General features: G+C 47.9%; 1 protein-coding gene across 6 annotated transcripts in view; it reads right to left on the reverse strand.

Annotated features, from left to right (window-relative positions):
- The window catches only part of LOC138488178 (zinc finger protein 343-like), a 725547-nt gene that overhangs the window by 452147 nt on the left and 252527 nt on the right, over positions 1–20873 (reverse strand). For all 6 annotated transcript variants that reach the window (XM_069614977.1, XM_069614976.1, XM_069614974.1 and 3 more), the window contains one exon: positions 19574–19666. In XM_069614977.1, the coding sequence (XP_069471078.1) occupies positions 19574–19666 (93 nt within the window). The remainder of the gene's footprint in view (positions 1–19573; positions 19667–20873) is intronic.

Genomic DNA, 20873 nt, shown 5'->3' on the forward strand with positions numbered 1-20873 from the left:
AGCAGAGCGTGATCGGCTGCAATGTGGAGAGCCCGGTAGGACAAGGGCGGAGGCTGGAAGGCAGTAGAGCGTGATCGGCTGCAATGTGGAGAGCCCGGCAGGGCAAGGGCGAAGGCTGGAAGGCAGCAGAGCGTGATCCGCTGCAATGTGGAGAGCCCGGCAGGGCAAGGGCGGAGGCTGGAAGGCAGCAGAGCGTGATCCGCTGTAATGTGAAGAGCCCGCAGGGCAAGGGCAGAGGCTGGAAGGCAGCAGAGCGAGATCCGCTGCAATGTGGAGAGCCCGGCAGGGCAAGGGCGGAGACTGGAAGGCAGCAGAGCGAGATCCGCTGCAAGGTGGAGAGCCCGGCAGGGCAAGACTGTGAGGAAGGGAGCCTGGAAGGCTATGGCTGGAGGCAGCAGGGTGGAGCAAGCAAACAAGGCAGGGAGCCCAAAAGGCTAGGGCTGTAGGCAGCAGGGTGTAGCAAGCTACAAGGAAGGGTCCAAGCAGGAGTGATGATTAACAGCAAACAAGGATCCGAAGACACTCGCGAAAGGTGGAGGAAGGACTCTCAATGCAAGAGGCTAAGCCACAGCAGACAGCAGCCTTATATACTGCTTAGCCCAGCACAGAGGCAGGCCAATTGGTTTCACCTGGCGAATCACACCTGCAGGCAATCGGCCACCTCCCTTTCTGTTCCTGGGCTGGTGGAAGCAGGACCAGACTCTAAGGCTTCTGGGGGGTGTAGTTCCATAGAAATCCAATAGGAACGGCCAGGAAACAATGCTTGCGGCCAGGTGCATTATGGTATACGTAGTTAGATGACAATAATCAATAATTAGCAAAGTCCAAATGGAGCAAAAATGGATGTGCCCATGGCGCATGCATGACAATTGGGGGTCTAGTTTGTTGAGCCGTACTTGAGATCCGACGATCAAGAGCTCCGTATTCTCATCATTGAGGCAGAGGCTATGGTTTGCCATACACGCCTGGATCTCAAGATATGTCATTGATCAATTTGGAGTCTTCTTCGTAGCATCCTGCCAGTGTAATGAGAACTTGGGTATCATCAGCGTAATTCGGGTAATTGACGCCCAAGTTGCCAAGACGGTCGAAGAGGAGCTTAGTGAAGATATAGTGTTGGCGAGATGCGAGAGCCTTGCGGGACGTCGCACTGGATGGGGATTGGGTCGGCGGAGGCTAAAGGTGCGAAGACCATGGTGGTTCGATTGGAGAGAAATTACTGGATCCAGTTAGAAGCGTTGTTGGAGAAGGCGGCTGCTGAAGTTAGGTGATCTGTGAGGAGCTGATGATCCACAAGATCAAATGCAGCCGAGAGGTATAACAGCAGGAGCATGGCCAGTTTGCCATTATCCTTGGTCTTGTCCATTTGGATTTTGAGATCCAAGAGGGCTGTTTCAGTGCTGTGTCTCGGCCTAAAGCCATATTGTCTCAGGCCAAGTACGTTATTGTCCTCCTGATGGTTCTGGATTTGTAGATAGGCCATTCTATCTAGTATTTATAAGAGGAAAGGGACGGTAGAGATGGGCCTGTAATTGGTAGGTGTATTCAGGTCTACATTTTTTTTTTTTTAGAAGAGGCATAACCCATTCCTCCTTGAGGTTGTTGGGGACTGAGCTGGTCTTGAAGGAGGAGTTAATGAGGGTAGCAATGAACAGTGCTAGGTCCTTGGCGCCATCCTGAATGATAGTGGCTGGACAGATATCCCCTTTGCATCTAGTGGGTTTAAGGCCTTTGATGATTTTCTTCAACTTCATTAGGTGTGACTGGTGAGAAGGCGAACGGTAGGCAAGAAGGGGCATGACAGTTCAGCGAGTACGTAGGACTGGAGCTATTAATCAAGCTGTTCTTTATAGCCTTGATTTTAGATTGTAGCAGAGTAATTTTATCGGTAAGAGCTTTCTGTATTTTGGTGCACCAGTCTGCGTCTTTCACACAGGCTTCGGTGGGTGGGGCTGAGAACTCCAATTCCCTTAGGATGCTAAAGAGCTTCTTGGTCCTAGATTTGGAATTTAGTATTCTATTGTTGTAGGTCTCTCTTTTAGTGTTGTGAATGGCCGATTTATAGGTAGAGGCAGCAAAGGTAAATGGCATCTTATTTGTTGGGGTGGGTGATTTTCTCCATGTGGATTCAGCTGCTCTTTTGGCATTCCGGAGGATCCTTAGTTCAGGTGTGAACCATTTGTTCAGGTGAGCATTAGATTTGGCTTTTTTAACTTGAAAGTGGTAATGCTGTTTATAGCCGAGTCAAGTGTGTTGTTGAAGAGGTTGACTAGGTTATTTGAATCTAGGTCTTTGTAAATAGCTGGGTCCATGATGTCATGGATCTGAGGACGTACATTTTGTAGCGTTATGTTCTTATTGTTTCTAGAGAGGATTTGGTGTGCGATGGTAGGATTTCGGGTGAGGGGTGCATTCGACTGAATGGAAAAGGAGATGCAATGATGGTCAGACCATGTAGTAGGTTCATTGCGGAGGATGGCGATAGAGCAGTTGAGATCTGCCAGCCAATAAAGCATTCGACCTTTGTTATGCGAGGGAAGTGAGATGCAATGAGTAAAACCGAGTTGGGAAATTGAGTTTTCCAATGCAGTAGCATTAGAGTCATTAGGGTCGTGGAGACCTAAGTTAAAATCACCAAGCAAAATAGTTTGCGAACATGGTTTAGTATTGTTGGATAGTAGGTCTATAATATCTTCCTCGAAAGAGGAGATGGGACCTGGAGGTCGGTAAATGAGATGCAAGAGGATCGTTTGAGTGTCTGAGAAGGGAAGCTTAACTGATAGCAGATCCGCTGACGGGATGCTGGCATGGGAGCTGGCTCTTAGACCCAGGTGTGTTTTAGCTATGAAAGCTACTCCACCTCCTTTGCCAGAATCTCTGTCTGATCTAATGATTGTGTAGCCCTCAGGGATAGTGATGAGCCTGCTGCCTGATGTAGCCAAGTTTCAGTAGTAGCAAGGAAGTCCAGGCTATTGGTTGAGATGAGGTCAGCAACATCGAGTGCGTGGGCGATTAGCGACTGTGCATTAATGAGTGCTCCTTTGATGGATAGGGGAGGTGGTTGACGCTGGGTCAAGGGTTGGGGGTGGATGGCGGAGGGCTGGAAATTGCAGTAGCCTCCGTGGCTTTTGCTAGGCAGATGGTAGGCTTAGAGGTCAGCTGGAAGGTGTTGATAAGTTTGGTAACCGAAGACCGTATAGCAGGTCTTGTAGGTGTCTTGCGATTTAGGAAATGAGAGCCTAGTCTCAAGTTTCTGATGCTCACTGGGCATGGTATCCATGGTGTAGAAGGTGAGGCAAAGAGTTGGATCCATTCTGCAGGGCTAATTAGATTATTAGGGCTGCTCGTAATGTGGTGTCATGCGCACGGGCTCTCACCAAAATACAAATACAAATGGAATAGGTGGAGGTTGGGTTGCCATTGATCGTCCCTCCACATTTTTCTCCGGTTGCCACGTGCTGCTCTAGTCTTTTTCCATCATAGCCGCCGCCGCCGAGAGGTTCTTAGCTGTTTCTCGCCCGGTGGTCGGCACGTTGCAACCGCTGCTGCTAGCTCTCTCTTTGCGGTCATACGCTCGTATTCCTGTCTGTTCCTTTGCCGGAACTCTTTCCTTGCTCTCGTCCCTCTTGTCCCTGGCTCTCGTGCCTCAGCTGGTTTCTCTTTCCCCTCTTTCAGATCTCTCTGTTCGCTCTTTCTTTGTGTGGTTCTTCCGTACTGGCCTTGCTTCTATTTTCCTCTGCTCTCTCCCTTTTCCGTTTTCATCAGTTCTCCTCCGGTCCTTTGCTGCTTGGTCTTTCCTTTCCTTTTCCTTTTTACTTTTTCGCCCTCAGAGATCCGTCTCTGTCTCCCTTCGCCTCCTGCTACCTTGCCGGCTTGCTGCTGTTGGGAAGACTGCCTCCTTACTTACTCTTGTGAGCAGAGGTTTGCTACTGTTGCTCTGCCTCTTATGCCCGTCCTTCGTCCTGCCATCTACTCGTACTCCAGAAAGTACGTCCATAAAGAAGAACTGCCACATTCCACCGGAACCGTTATACTTACCTTCGTGGCACAAGGGCAGTTTGTAACACAGCCTCCGACAACAATGCGCTACAACCTCAGGGTTTTTGTGCCCACTGGGCTTTTTCCCCGCTCCCGTTCTTCTTCGGGAAGGGAGCCAAAGGGCTGCCATTTTACAGGCGGCCATTGTGGCTTCCTCTGAGATAGGAACCTACTTCATAAGAAAGATAAGGACTACACATCTAGATGCCAGTTACCTGCAAGCAGCTCTGAATCCAGTGACACAGGTGAAGAGGAGGGAGAGAGCCTAGGCATAGGGGAGGAGGAGCAAGGAGTTAAGTTTGCAACGCCAACAACCAACTACTAGCATGGCAATGGCTGAACAAGTCCAGGAGCTTCTGGGCGCCGTCCAGGGCTTATCCCAGGAACTGCAAGCCCTTAAGAATGAGAACACTGTTTTGAGGCAATTGGTACCCAGTCATGAACATCTGCACACAGACCTGCCTCCAATGGCTCTGCCCTCTGGGAAATTTGATGGCACACCTAAGAGGGTGAAGGAGTTTCTAGATGCGTGTCATGTACACTTCACGTTCGTTCAGACCTGCTACTTTCACTACAGACCACTCACGGGTGGGATTCATGATCTCGAACATGACCGGTAATGCATTAGCCTGGGCTACACCGCTGGTCACCAGTGCCAATCCCATCCTACACGACTTCGGAGGCTTTTCCACACTCTTAAAACAGACGTTTGAATGCCACGAAATTTTGTTCTCCGTCTGTGAACAACTGTTGGGGTCCATGGATCAGTTGTCCATCAGGGGTCCATGAATGTGTTGTCTTACATAACAACCTTCAAAAGACTGAGGCGGGTGGCCCGAACATGCTCAATATGCCATTTTCATTGTGGCCTCAGAGATGAGATCAAGGATGAGTTAGCCCGCTCCCCTGTGCTACCAACCTTCACGGACCTCCTATCCACCGTTCTCCAGATCGAGTTCCGGTTACAGGAAAGACGCAACGAAAGAAGGAGACACTGGCTAGCTATACCTACAGTGGTCCACCATCAGTTTCCACCTCCTCACCATCGATGTCACAGGAAGAACCTATGCAAATCGGAGAGGCTCGCGCACCACTAAACCAGGAGGAAAGAAGAAGGCGCAGAGAGAAGAGGTTGTGCGCATATTGTGGCTCTGATAAACACATACTACGGGACTGCCCAGAAGGGCCAATAGGCCGTCCGGGAAACGGACGCCCTCGGTCCTAGGAGGGACGGGTTTCCGAGGGTACAGTTCAAGTCCTAGGCCCTATGTTTCCATCTCAGTGTCATCCACCGACATCCAGGAGCACTCTCGCCTCATGGTGGTAACTGTTCATCTGTGGGTCAACCAGAAACCTATTGAAACCCTAGTGCTCCTGGACTGTGGGGCCGCAGGTAACTTCATAGACACCATCTGGGCCAAGGAGATGGGCCTCAGGAGATTGGAGCACAAGGAAGGACAAAAGGTGGAAGGGGTAGATGGGAGTCCCCTCACGTCGGGTCCCATATTGCAGACCACAGAGAGCTTGCAACTTACCATCATGCAACATACAGAATCCATCCAATTTGACATCATTCGGGCTGTGCATTTTCCCATTATCTTGGGCATCTCCTGGCTCAGGAAACATAATCCACAAATTGACTGGGCCAAAAACCAGTTGCGATTGGATTCTCATTTCTGCAAACATTGTCTCCCTTCCACGGCCTATGCGGAAGCACATGCCTCAGCTGGCTCCATTGAACATACCGTGGTGGTACATGTTTTACCGGTTGCTCTACCACCACATCGTCCAGAGGACTGCACAATCGAACTGGTACCCCACGCTTTAGTGCAGTTCGGTAGAATGTTCCCTCTGTCACAAACTGAGAAGACGGCTCTACGTCATTACCTGGATGCCAATCTCCAAAAGAGCATCATCCAACCCTCAAAATCTCCTGCAGGGGCATCTCTTTTCTTCATTCCCAAACTGGACTCTGAAGAGCTAAGACCTTGCATAGACCACAGGGGTCTCAATAATGTTACAATACGAGACTGCTATCCTATGCCCCTTATATCAGACATCATAGAAGCCGTCCAGGGAGCCAAGATGTTAACAAAATTGGATCTCGGGAGTGCCTACCATCTCCTCCGGATTCGCTGTGGGGACGAGTGGAAAACAGCATTCCGCACTCCTTTTGGTCTCTGAGTACAGGGTGATGCCTTTTGGCCAAGTGAACGCCCCAGCGATATTCCAACGCTTTATTGACAGGGTTTTCTCGGATCTCATGTTCACAAGTGTGATTGTGTATCTCGACGATATACTGGTATTCTCGTCCTCACCACAAGAACATACCTCCCATCTGAAAGAAGAACTCAACTGCCTACAAGCCAATCACCTTCTTGCCAAACCAGAGAAATGCACTTTCAGGACCTCCTCTATCCAGTATTTAGGATACATCCTCTGGGATCAAGGCATTAGGATGGATCCAAAAAAGGTATCGGCCATCCTTGAGTGGCCAGCCCCCTCTTCTGTTAAGGGGGTACAGCGGTTTTTGGGTTTGGCAAATTTTTACCGCCGTTTTATACCAAGGTTTCGGAGGTAGTACTACCCATTACCTCTCTTCTCAAAAAGACTTCAGGTCGATTTCAGTGGTCTACATCTGCTGAAGACAGCTTCAAACACCTCAAGAATATCTTCTGTTCTGCTCCCATGTTACGCCAGCCTGATCAAGGAAGGCCCTTTATTGTCGAGTCTGATGCCTCTGCAGCTGCCATCGGTGCGGTCCTACTGCAAGAAGATCAAGGCATAGAACATCCCATTGCTTACCTGTCCAGAACCCTGTCAGTAAGCCAACGCAATTACTTGGTTTTGGAGAAGGAACTTTTAGCGATGAAGGTAGCTTGTGAGGAATGGTGCCATCTTCTACAATGCGGAGCACATCCCTTCTTAATAAGAACTGACCATAAGAATCTCCAAGTCTTACAATCCATGGAGTAAGTTAATTCCCGACAGGCTCGGTGGGCACATTTCTTCTCTGTTTGACTTTCATATAACCTATCTGCAAGGAAGCCAAAACACTATGACCGACACTCTGCAGCAAGTACTCTTCCGACCTCTCTGCCAACCTCCTACCGGATCCTTTCTTCCCCAGGAATAAGGTCATTGCTCATTTGGAAGGTGTCCTATAACAAGTCAAGGAAGCTACTGTCCCAACTGCCTTACCCTAGGAGACGATGGACGACCCTAAGGAAAGAAACAGTCTCATGTTTCAAGGCCACTGCCTGTACCTGCCCACAGACTTTCTACGCCGTATGGTCTTGAAGGGATGTCATGACAACAGAACCGCTGGAAATAGGGGCCAGTCTGGCACTCTTGACCTCATCCAACGCTCCTTCTATTGGCCGATCCTTAGCAAGGATGCCAAGAAGTACGTCAGCTCTGGTCCAGTCTGTTCCAAAAGCAAAAAACATCCCAGGTATACCCATAGGTCTCTTAGAGTAAGGGCCGCTGCCACCTCGCCCATGGAGCCATATTACCACCGATTTCATTGTTGATCTACCTGCTTCTGAGTCCTGTACTTGTGTCATGGTAACAGTAGACTACATGACCAACATGGCTCACTTTTCTCCCCTACCCGCTATTCCTACCGCTGCAGTCATGGCAGAGGTATTAGTTCGGGACATATTCAGGACACACAGACTTCCGGATAAGATTGTCTCTGACCGAGGAAGCCAGTACACTTCTAACTTTTGGAAAGCGCTATGTCAGCTGCTGGGTATCAACAGGGCATTTTCATTGGGGTTCCACCCCCAGACAAACGGCCAGATGGAGAGACTCAACGCTACACTTGAGCAGTATCTCCGTTGCTATATCAATCAGCAGCAGAACGACTGGGTGGCTCTGCTTCCCACTGCAGAATTTGCATAGGATAATGCTAAACATTCCGCTACTGGTCTCTCGCCATTCTATTGCAACCATGGCCTCCATCCCAGCAGCCTTTTTCCTGCACACTCTGGGGCAACCAATGTGCCGGTCATAGAAGCTACATTGACTAAGATTATAGAAGCTCATCAGTCTGCTAAGCTCAGTCTGGAGGCCAGTCAAAAGATCTCCAAGAAACAAGCCGATCAACACCGCAGAGCTTGCCCGGAATGCAAGGTTGGTTCAAAGGTCTGGCTCTCTACCAAGTTCCTGCCCCGTTGGTTGCATCCTTCAAAATGATCTACTTGCTTTTTGGGCCCTTTCACTATTTCTGCTAAAATCAATCCTGTGACTTTCAGACTTGCATTACCCCTGGCTTTACACCGTATTCATCCTGTCTTTTACTCTTCTCTTCTCAAGCCCTATGTACCTGATGTGGCTAGTAGACCGATGCCAGCAGTCCCCGATGCCCACGATGACTCAGAAGCCGAATTTGAAGTCGCACAGATCTGTGACACCCGCTATTATCGGGGTCGGCTGGAATATAGAGTCAGTTGGAAGGTGTACCCTCGGCCAGAGGACTCGTGGGAACACGCTTCCTTCGTGCACGCACCTGACTTGGTGAGTACATTCCATAGGGCCCATCCTGGTAAACCAGGGCACCGGAGGGGGCATTCTGTCATGCGCACTGGCTCTTGGCGCATATGGAATAGGTGGATGTTGGGTCACCATTGATCGTCCGTCCCACATTTTTCTCCGGTTGCAACGTGCTGCTCTAGTCTTTTTCCATCATGGCCGCCGCCACCGAGAGGTTCTTAGCTGTTTCTGGCCCGGCAGTCGGCACGTTGCAACCGCTGCTGCTAGCTTTCTCTTTGCGGTCATACGCTCGTATTCCTTTCTGTTCCTTTGCCGGAACTCTTTCCTTGCTCTCACCCCTCTTGTCCCCGGCTCTCGTGCCTCAGCTGGTTTCTCTTTCCCCTCTTTCGGATCTCTTTGTTCGCTCTCTCTTCGTGCAGTTCTTCTGCAATGGCCTTGCTTCTATTTTCCTCTGCTCTCTTCCTTTTCCGTTTTCATCATTTCTCCTCCGGTCCTTTGCTGCTTGGTCTTTCCTTTCCTTTTTCGCCCTTGGAGATCCGTCTCAGTCTCCTTTCGCCTCCTGCTACCTTACCGGCTCGCTGCTGTTGGGAAAACTGCCTCCTTACTCTCGTCAGCGGAGGTTCGCTACCGTTGCTCTGCCTCTTGTGCCCGTCCTCCTTCCTACCATCTACTCGTACTGCAGAAAGTACGTCCATAAAGAAGAACTGCCACATTCCACCGGAACTGTTATACCTACCTTTGTGGCACAAGAACAGTTTGGAACGCAGCCTCCGACAACAAGGTAGTTTTTTGGGCCCACTGGGCTTTTTCCCCACTCTCGCCCTTCTTCGGGAAGGGAGCCACAGGGCTGCCATTTTACAGGCGGCCACTGTGGCTTCCTCTCGAGGTTGGAACCTACTTCAAAAGAAAGAGGACTACACATCTAGACACCGTTTACCTGCAAGCAGCTCCGAATCCAGTGACACAGGTGTAGAGGAGGGAGAGAGCCTAGGCATGGGGAGGAGGAGCAAGGAGTTAACAAGTGGTTGCTAGGTGCAGTGGTGGTTCCTATGTGTGATGGGGGTGATTGTAGTGCGGGATGAAAGTAAGTGGGGGCAAAAGAGTTGAACAGAGGGAGAATAGTGGCCATGGTTAGGGTGACTCTGCAGAGGGAAGCCATGAGAATGGCGATGATGCTTGGAGAGGAAGCTCAGAATTAGGGGCCAGGGAACAGCTAGCACAGTATAGCTAGGTGCCTATGCTATCGCAGTGGGCTAGAGTACACAGAGTAACAACAAGATAGTATGGGCCGGTATTAAACAATGGGCTGGTGTGCCTAGGGCAGCAACAGCATCAGGATAGGCTAGTCAAGTATTAAGCAGAAGGCAAAAATGCAGTTGGCAGCAATAACAGCAGGATAGGCTACTCCAGTATTAAGCAGAAGGCAAAAATGCAGTGGGCAGCACTAACAGCAGGATATGCTAGCCATGTGTTACACAATAGGTTATAATGCAATGGGCAGCAGCGACAGTGGGATATGCTAGTCCAGTACTAAGCACTGTGCTTGTGTGCCTAGGGCAGCAGGGGCAACAAGATGGGCTGAGAACGGGGCTCAACCGCTAGTCCCCGGGGATCTGCCATCCAGGTGGCCAGGACACGGCCATTGTTTTTGGATCCAGTTCCTGGGGGTAGACCAGTGGGGAGGGGGGGGGATCACCTGGGTGAGGGGTCTTCGGGGAGTGGGACACCGGATGGCGAGACGCAGTATCCCTCCACCTATAACACCTTTACCCCATCCTACCAGGTAGGATACATGGGAACGTTACCCCCTCACCCCCCACCCTTTCCCTTCACAAACACTTCCAAACGGTTAGCCCGCTCTGGGAGAAAACAGACTCATACCAGAGCAGTGCATATGAAATGTCCATCTCTAATGGTCAGGTGAAATCAGGCAATTACTGACAATCACTCCCACCTGACTTCCATTAAACTTCCCCACACGGATTAAAGGCAGAGCACGAAAGCACACTTAAGCGAGGCAAAGCACACAAAGGAACAGTAGTTTCGAGTCTGCAGCTGAATGAGGGGAGAAAGACGGCAAACCAAGAAGGGTTTGCAAGGAGGGAAATACCCTTGCCCTTTTCGGCAAGAAACTGTTACTTTCAAGAAACCTTTGACAGTGAAAGCGTAAGGCCAGGAAACCAGACTGAAGAATTCGAATTTTGTGTCGGAGATACCGGAGGCTCTCCCGTGTAGACGGCCAAGGCGGGGAGGAGCAGCAGTCGCCATGATATCGTTCTTGGTTCCAAGAACAAAGAGGCGCCAGAGAGATCAACATAGCCGGTGAGTTGGGGAGACCGATGGAAGACCAGTCTGTGTTGAAATCAAGGTTGCAAGAGGCAACATTGTATAACGAGCACTGGAACGACCACCGTTAAACGTGTGTGATGAAAGGCGCGAGTAAAGCTAAACTGCTGATGAATGTTTGAACTTGAGAAGGAAAGATACAATACCATTGACAGAGTGGTCCGGCACCGCGAATGTGCTCAATCGAAGGTCTCTGTAAGGTAGCCCACCAAGAAGTGGCAGAAACAAAAGTAGAAGATTGATCGGAACAGTGTGTGAAGGGAATCAAAGTGGTCCTGCGACGGTTTAGGCAAAACCCATTGCACATTTGAAAGTCTTCGATTTTGATATCAAGAAGAAACCGTAGAAAGTGAGATTACATGGACCGAGCCCAAACGAGGGAGACCAAATGTGAATATTGTGCTAAAGGGATCCGAGCCCGAAAGAGGGACATCCATGATCCCAGCCCGAACAAGGGAGATCCATGGTCCGAGCCCGACGGAGGGAGACCAAGTGTAAACATTGTGGTAAAAACAGGGTCCAATCCCGAAGGAGGGAGACCCATAAAGAGCACTGGAAGCGAGAACTTATGCATGTGAAGATCCCGATAAGAATGGAACTTTGATATTTGTTTGTTACGACAGGCACTCTGCAGTAAGATACTGTTATTGGGAAAGAGGCTTTGGCAGAAGGCCCTGATACCTATGCTTTGAACTGTATCCTCGTGGCAGAGAAGCCAGAGAGTGTGCGAAGCTCGAACGTGACGCCTTGTCCCGTGCTGAAAATACGGGGAAGGGAAGCCAACTGCTCAACCGTCCTGACATATTATTTCTTGAACACTTCTTTTTCTTATAGACAATTGTCCCACACCATTTTGTATTTAAAAGTAAGGATTGGCAATAGGTTTATTAGTATAGGCCCTTTTATTTTGACAGAGACTCAACTAGGACTGCATTATTATTATTTGATGGTCGTAGCTTGCTCCCATCCATGTTTGAATAATCTTTACTGTTGAGTGAATAAGTCATGTTTGCAACAGCAGCTTGGGGATTTAGCGGAAAGAGTCTAAATTTAGAGGTTGCTTTAAGTATAATCAGACCGCTTAACTTACTATTTAAACATGGCAGGGGAAATAGTCTACAATTGAATTCGAAGTCACATGGGATGTCGCACATGACGTCCGTGTCACGTAATGATGACAATTTACCATAAAATGTTGGTACAGGACGGGAGGCTGTTTCAATAGCCGTCTCCCTGTTCCTGTGTCGGGCATCAGACTAACATTATAAAGGTAAAGAACATTGGACTTGTTGTAAATGGGTTTAACAGAGAAGCGGATGGGCACGCTAAAGGTTTGCAAGAGTAACAGTAAAGGGTTATTTTTGGTTTTGTCCCTGTAGAGTTGACTGGAAAGAGAGGGGCTGAATCGTTGTTGACTGCCTGTTGGAAATTGATTGAACACGTTGGATGTCTGCAAAAAAAAGAAAGCAGGTTGGTTGTTGGACTAATCCTGCAAAGTCTTGCGTTACAAATATGTAAAATGCACAATGTGAGGTTATTTGATGGTGCGAGACTGTATTGATATTCTCTACAGCTCTCCAATTGGTGTTTTTCAGCCAGTCCAAGAATAAACAGGTCAGTACTCTGACTAACCAAAATATTTGCACAGAATTGGTGTATGAGCACAATACGTTGATTGGTATCCTTTTTCTATATTCTTACTAGATTGTTGGATTACATAACCGTTACACCTGATGAAGGGATGGAGGGTCCCGAAACGCGTAGTGTGGTGTCAATATGGGAGCATCTTATTAAGAAAACCTTTGTTTTGCTGATGTGGTATTACTGAGATTGGACACAGAATCATTATCTACATTTATGTGCACAGAATATTTCTCATGTATAATACGTGAAGACCAAACTGTTGAATGTATTAGTGGTGTCTCTTCCGTGTGAAGAATTGAGAAGAATGTTATTGTTTTTGTTTAAGGAATATGTTTACAAAACAACATAAGATTACTTAAGTTGAAGATGTATTGATTTCCCATAAGTTATCATTGTATCTTTATGTGATTAAAGTCTCTTTTTGTGTCAAAGTCGAATACATGTATGAAGAGGTTTTCTTGATCTCGATAAGAGTGACTGGGTTATTAATGAGGGATACTGATGAATTGTGAAACAGTTTGTTAATTTTCTCTGTAGCGAGAGATGGACCCATGGACCTGAAAATAATACAATTTTGATTAAGTGTTAGTTAAGAGAATTTTCTCTAAAAGTAGTAAATAACAGTAGGGCACCCTAGTGAAACCTTGATTACCAAGGTTTTTTGCCTCACAGGAAGTCGCAGGTAGAGGGCTCAGGGAGGGCGGCCAGAGTGAAAGGAGGAAAGCGGGAGCAGGGTTCCCAATGAGAAAGATCTCGGTCTTACTGGCATTAAGGCAGAGATTGTTGGAGGCTCACCACTCCTGAATCGCTGAAAGTCAGGAATGAGGGGAGCCTGAAGTAGAGCTGAGTGTCAACCGCATAACACGGAAAGTTAGTGGAGAAGGTAGAGATGAGGTGGGCCAAAAGAGCCAAGTAGATGTTGAAAAGCCAGGGTCAGAGGATAGAACCCTGGGTAACACCACACGTGGAGAGAGAGGTGGTGGAGCGAAAGGACCAGAGTTGGACCTGGGAGGGTCGGCCCAGGAGGAAGGTCTGCCAAACCATGGCCTGATCTGTGATGCCCAGATTCTCATGAAGACAATTGATCAGGATGGTATGATTGACCGTGTCGCAAGCAGAGGAAAGATCAAGAAGGATGTGGACAGAGGGGAGTGAAGGCTAGAGTCGAGATTAGTGAGCAGATCTTCACGGGTGTTCAGGAGAGCAGTTTCCAGGTGCATGGTTCGGTATGCCACAGGTGGCGTCTCTTCCCAATTACGGTGGGATGCACTGACTCCACATTCATCAAATAACATCCTTAACTATGAGTCTTGGTCTCACCGCACGGGCAAGGGGGTTGCCTTTATCTTCCCTGAGTGGGTTCCTGCTTCCATCTTACCCACAAAGCACTACTCTTCCTTTAAAAGCCTTGTTTGTAAGTTAGTCATCTCTCACATCTCAACCCTGACCATTGCTACCATCTGCCGGCCACCACTCCGTTTCTCTCGGAATAGGCTGATTTCTGCTCTTCCTTACTTTCACCCACCTCCAACCTTTTCCTCCACGGTGATTTCAACATCCAACTGGACTCCCCTGGCTCTGCATCCACTCTCTTCACTGACCACGGCACCTCTCTTTCCCTCTCCATTCTCCCTTCTTGGACAACCCACTCAGCTGGACACACTCTGACGTCTTTCTCTCCCCTCCACTAGTCACCCCTCTCTCCTCGTCAGTCCATTCTCTCCTCTCCTCCCACCTGGGTCCCTTTGGCCCTCTGACCGCCCCACAAAATACCCCGCCATCCTCGTTCACTAACATCCGCCAGATGAAACAAGTGTCAGATGCTGCCTTCGCTTCTACCTCCATTCCCCGTCACCCCCTACCTCATACTACCTCTGATACTACCTCTGACTCTACTCTCAGCAACCTCTACCTTTCCATCACCAATACCTTTGACATTCTTGCCCAGTCATGAGGATCCGCCTGAAACCTTCCTCTAAGCTTAACACCTGGTACGACTCTGAACTTGCGGCAATGAAATGAAAGTGTAGGATGGCGGAACGTAACTGGCAAACTTCACCCTCTGACAAACTGGCCTGCTGCCTGCTCCAAAGGTAATACAGCTTGACCTACGCCAGTAAAAGAGCCTACATTCAGGCATGGGTTTCCGGAGCATTCAACAACACGGCTGAACTTTTCAAGATCTGCAGGGAACTAGCAAACCCTTCTGCAGTCTCCTCCTCCCCTTCTCCTTCCCAGGCGCTCTGCAACGCACTGGCCACACACTTGACCACCAAAACTCAGGATATCCTGAACACCCTTGCTAGCCAACCTCTGATCCCGTCCCTCACCCCCGGCCTCCCTTGGCCCCTCAACCCCCTCCTTCTCCCTTGTCACACATGAAGAATTTACCAGAGTTGTCCACTCCATGAAGGTCTCTTGTAAACAGGTTTCCCTTTGCTCATCCAGAACCATCAAGGATAACAGTGGCTCCTTTGCTCCCACAGTCAATGATTTCTGCAATCACTCTTTTGACACTTGATCTTTCTCCTCCTCCCTTAAGCACTCCCTTGTGCGCCCTCCTGAGAAAACCTTTAGCAGACCCTACCTGCCCTGCCAACTACTCCCCTATTTCCATCACTCCCGACCTGGGCAGGCTGTTTGAGAAGTTGACATTGCCTCAACTCACACACACAAACTTGTTGATGGTCTCCACGACCATCAATCTGGATTCCGAGCATCCAGGGGCATGGAAACTGCTCTTCTGAACACCTGTGAAGAACTGCTTGCATCTCTGGACTCCAACTCCCCTACTGTCCTCATCCTTCTCACTCTCTCCTCTGCCTTTGACACAGTCAACCATTCCATCCTCATACAAAGGCTCCACGATTCCCTTGGTATCCCGAAACAGGCACTGGACTGGCTGACATCCTTCCTTACTGACCGCACTTCCCAAGTCAACTTGGGCATCTTCTCTTCTCCTACTTCCTTCTCCCTCTGTGGTGTCCCCAGGGTTCTATCCTCTCCCCTTGGCTCTTTCACATCTACCTTGCTCTGCTTGCACGCCTCATCTCCTCCTTTTCCTCCAATTTAGTGTTACAGGGAAGACACAGCACACTTTTTCAAACTTTCTGCTGACCCTCTTACACCCTCCATCATCCCTGACTGCCTATCTGCCATCCAGTCCTGGTGCACCTCCAACGATCTATGCCTCAACACCTGTAAAACTGAGATCCTTCCCATTGGACCCCTGCTCCCTCCTCTTTCCCTTCACTCTGGCCTTCCTCCTTGGGCTCTCCCCCTACTCTTACTTCTGAAGCCAGAAACCTTGGAGTCATCTTCGACTCCTCTCTCTACTTCCTCCCTCAGACTCAGGACATTTCCAAGAAGTCCCACGTTCAGGTCTTCCTTCTCAAAGGAATTCTACCTTTTCTCATTTTCCCTGAGAGGCTCAATGTTACCCAACCCCTGGTTCTCTCTAGGCTTGACTACTGCAATAGCCTCCTCCTGAATCTACCTTCGTCCACTCTGCGACCCCTTCAGATAATCCAAAATAGGGCAGCAAGACTTTTCCTTGGCCTTATGCCCAGGGACTGCATCTCTCCTGCCTTACAAAAGTCTTCATTGGCTCCCGGTTGTTGCACAGATTATATTCAAATACCTCTGCATCATCCACAAGGCTGTCTGGGCCGGGGACCACACTAAATTCTACTTTATCTTACTAGATACTCTCCCACTAGACCACTTTGTTCCTCTGGCACCAACTCTTTTGTGTGTAAGGTGCTTTGCTAAACAGAGGGTAGGTGGTTGATCGCTTTCCTCAGCTGGCTCCCTCCAATGGAACTGCTTCCTATGCCACTGCGCCTTGAGCAAGACTTTCTTAAATTCCAGAAGCTCCCCAAGTCCTTCCTCTTCACTTCCTCCTTCCCTTCTTCTCTTCTCTGCAAATCCCACAGTTGCTGTGATTGGTATCCGGGGCACTTATGCATCCTCAGGATCCCTGACCTCCCAAACCAAATCTGCCGAGCTCCTGTATAGCTTTAGCACTTGCCTTGGCACACCCTCCGCCTTGGAGGTTCGCACTTACTCCTAACATGGCCCCTGCCATGTAGCACTCAACAACCCAAGCACTTAATCTGTGCTCACCTATGAGCCCGGACTACCCAGCACTTATGCCCTCGGCCCTTTTCCTTGCTGCACTTGTATGTTCTGAATACTCACAAGGCATAGTAGCAGGGGTGTTGCTAGGTCTGGAAAAGACCCGGGGCTATGCTAATGTCGGAACTGTAGGGACTGGGGGCTATCTAGCCTTTTGGTTGTAGCTCCTGAGATTCTATCCGGGGCTACAACCAAAAAACCAGGGGCAATAGCCCCCTTAGCCACCCCCTAGCAACGCCTCTGCATAGTAGGTTTGTTCCTTCCCCCTTTCTCCCTCCACAGCTCTTATTTATTATTATTGTTTTTTTTGTTTTGTAGTGTATTTCACTCCCTTGTTCGCTCCCCTCGCCCTGTAGGTGCTTGGAAACTGTATTTTACTTGCTGTATAAGCACCTAATAAGCAAACCATAAATAAACTATCCATCCCATAGTTACTTCAGGGAGGAGATTGCATATATTACAACTAGCCTAGAGGCATTTAGCATTAAGCTAATAACTGTTTGGGATTACGGCCCCTTACCTGCTGGAAAGCTAACAGCTGTAGAAATGTTAAAAGTTACAACAGCAAAGGTGGAACAACAGAGACTTGAGACAAACGCAATATGACAAGAAAAGTGTCATATAGTTAACACAATTGTACAGGAGCAAATGTGAGAACAAGGATAGATGTGTCTCTGTAAAGCTGATGAGGAAAAGAGAAAAAAGTGTAGGCAATGTTCACAAGGCACAAGAATGGTCTTGATGGGGCCTTTCCTCTAAGCACAGTACAACAAATGTTCATAGCAAAAATCAAAATCCATAGTAAAAAGTAACTCACATTTCCCGTCAAAGCGCCTAACATATAGATAAATGTCAGGTGACTGTCGATTTCTCCCCAATCACTTCTGGGTAGTTTTTCAGGCCATGGTCTTATGCAGACCCCCCTACGCTTCCTGCCAAAGTCACAAACTCACTGCATTTGTCTCCTTTAGTCTGCACTCCGATGCATCCTGAGAGTACACCTCCTGGTCCTGGATACTTTAGGGAGCTTCTGGATCAGCAGTCATTGACTTCAGGCTGTTCGGCAAGCAGTTTGAGTATTGTTGGTAGACTTGCCAACTCCCCTTCAGTTTTAATACTAATGGCTAGCCACAGTGTTGGTTGCTGTTCAAGGGATGTGCAGCCACAGGCACCATCAGCAATGAGCCTTCGGACAACGCGTTCACCAACAGTCTCTGCTAAGTTATATTGGCTTTTCTCCACTGTAAACTTAATAGTCTACCCGTTCTTTGAAATGTGCCTTCCCTCCTCTTATAGATCTTTTTCTGTCATCCACCTTCTCTCCCCTCTTCAGAGGTTCTCCCACTCTAATCTCCCCCTGCTCCCTCGCCCTCTCTTTCTCTTGTCTCCATCAATCTTCCAGGTCTTTTCTCTCCTTGCTCCTGCTTTTGTCCTCCATATTCCTCCCGCTATCCTCTCTCTCCGTCCACCTCCCAACATCCATTATTTGGCCATTGTAGGTCCCCGCCTTATATTGCTTATCCTGCCAGCAACTAGGGACATAATTGGGAAGGATGAGCAACTGTGCAGGGTAATGGTTCATGCCATCTAGTTGCCCAGGGCTCAATCGATGTGCCTCCTATCCATGCATGAATGTGTTGTGTCCTTTGTTGGTTCACAACTCTGCAGATATAAAATTGTCGTATGCCAGTTTAAAATGAAGTAGTCCCGTCATGGCACCCTTACAACTCCAAAATGGTGCCACCTATGTCGGGCAAAGTAGTGTTTGGCTGCCCTCATTTCTCTCTGCCCCCATTTCCTGGCAGTGACACTATGGGCCTCATTACGACCCAGGCGGTAAGTTACCGCCTGGGCCGTGACTTTATCACCATGGCGTAAACTATGTTTACGCCATGGTGGTTGGCGGACTTACCGCCCCATTCCGAGGTTGGCGGGGCGGTAAATCCCCAATCCCCATTTACCCTTCCCCATTCCCATTTTTGCCCCATAGGGCATAATGGGAGTGGGGAAGGCGTTAATTACGCCACCGTAAATTACGGTGGCGTAATTAACTCCATGGTCCCTTAGCGCCATGGATTTTAACACCTGCTAAAAGCAGGTGTTAAATCCGCCATGGCGCTAAGGGACCTCGTACTCGGGCGGTAAGGGTCGGCGCTGTTTACGCCGCCGTAAAACCCTTACCGCCTGAGTCGTAATGAGGCCCTATGAATTCCAATGCTGGTGAGGCTTGCTGATTATTCTGTTAACTGTATTTGCAATGTGTCTTCAACGTGAGATTTTGACTGCTTTTGGGTTAAGCCATGGTTCACAGGCCCTTGCTGACAAGATCCTCCAACCGCGCTCCCATTCTGACGCTTTGCACTCCTGTGAACTCGAGGAAACAGAAGTACTTCAGGAGACCTTAGGGCCTCGAGATTGACATAACTTAGTGGGTGGTGTTCACAGTTCATAGGTTGTTTCTCCACCCTCTTCTTGGGCCAAAACCTATGACTCGGTCACATCCTGTTCTCGAATTTTTATCAAATTGACCACAACCTACTAGCTATTTTTATTATTTATCACTCTGTAGAAAACAAAGGATTTACCATTTTGTGCAAAGTTGACAGAAAACATAATTCTGTGGATGTAGTAGTAGAGAACAGCGGGTTTAAACATTTGACATTAAAAATACAATATATGATTCCATCGATCTTTTCATAATTGCATTCATTGACATGTCTCTGTAGAATAGAGAATGTTTAACTATGCCCTATCTACAATGCATATCTTTGAGTTATATGTATTATTCACTTTATAAAATACATCTTGATATTTCATGAATAAGAGCACATCAAGGATTTGTCAAATGCTTTGAAAGTAAATAGTTTATCTGCCGAACCATATCTGCTGAAAAAATGAAGACCAGCATTACCTTTCTTGCCATCAGTTGAGTGATAATCCTTCACATATTCAGTTCCCTCTCCATTTATCCTAAGTACTACATCCGAATCGGAAACTGTATTGCCTGAAATAAAAAATAATTTTATATATTATACTATCAAAACAAACTGTAATTTTGACTTTTTTAATCGTATATTTTATGTAAACTTTGCTCTTTTTGCCCTACTGAGTGCAATGATTTATTTATTGTCCCTATGAGTGCAGTTATTTATTTAATGCTACTAGTTTAAAGCAAGGTTCTTCAAATACAGATCTCATCGTCGAGATCTGTATTTGAAGAACCTTGCTTTGAGTCATGAAGAAAATCTGGACATTGACACATTAAACTGCAGACTTGAAATTGAAACCCATTTTACAATTTTTCATTTCCCCTTCTTTTGAGATCAAGAAAATACCATTGGGGATATACTCGTACATGATTTTGTGATTTTGGAAAACTGCTTTCAGGGTGTCTCTCTAGCCCTCTGCTCTCATTAACAATCTGCAGCAAATTTCAATAGCTAGGAAGTGTTCATCTGAAAAAACCGCAGGTGCAGCTCAAATAGCACACAATCTGTCCTCTGCCTGGTCCCCCCACCCCTTGAATGTGTCCCCGTTAGGAAACCTTGTGGATCCCGTGGTCGTAACTGAGCGTGTTACATTATGGATCTGGCTTCCCAGACAACTAGTGCCAAAACGAAAATATGATTCTCAAAGATACAAAAACAATCGTGGGGAATGGCTTGTTCTGCTCCTGTATTTAATATGAAAAAGGAATCCGGATGAGAGATCCAAAATACAGCTGTGTGGTATTGAAACTAATTTTTTTTAAATTTCAAACCAGTTTTTTGCACAGATTATTTTTTAATTATTTACAAAACTTTTGATACGCACGAAAGTGACACGGACAGGTTTGATGGTATACATAGGAAATACAGGTAAGTATCAACCTCTGAACTATCGAGGTAAACTTTCCAACATAGAGCACAGGCAAAAATGACAATTAGGTGAAAGCAGAACTGAACAAAGTGCTCCCCAGGACTGTGTTTGGTCCAGGGATAATAAACAAACAGTGTACACAACACTACCTACAGAACATACAACGGGGGTTAAACAGTTGTGTCACAGATCATCGACACTGGAGTGTTTCGGCCATAGGGGGCTGGGTTCAAGCCCGACATAGTAGTGGCCTTCATCAGGATGGACGCAAATGGTGGTTCTGTCCGTTTTATCGTCTGCTAGGATTGCAGTGGTGACGCTGTGTATTCCAGTCCTTAGTAGAATGCAGGACT

This window comes from Ambystoma mexicanum, chromosome 9, assembly GCF_040938575.1.
Source record: "Ambystoma mexicanum isolate Mex_15411 chromosome 9, UKY_AmexF1_1, whole genome shotgun sequence".
In the NCBI taxonomy this organism is placed as follows: Eukaryota; Metazoa; Chordata; class Amphibia; order Caudata; family Ambystomatidae; genus Ambystoma; species Ambystoma mexicanum.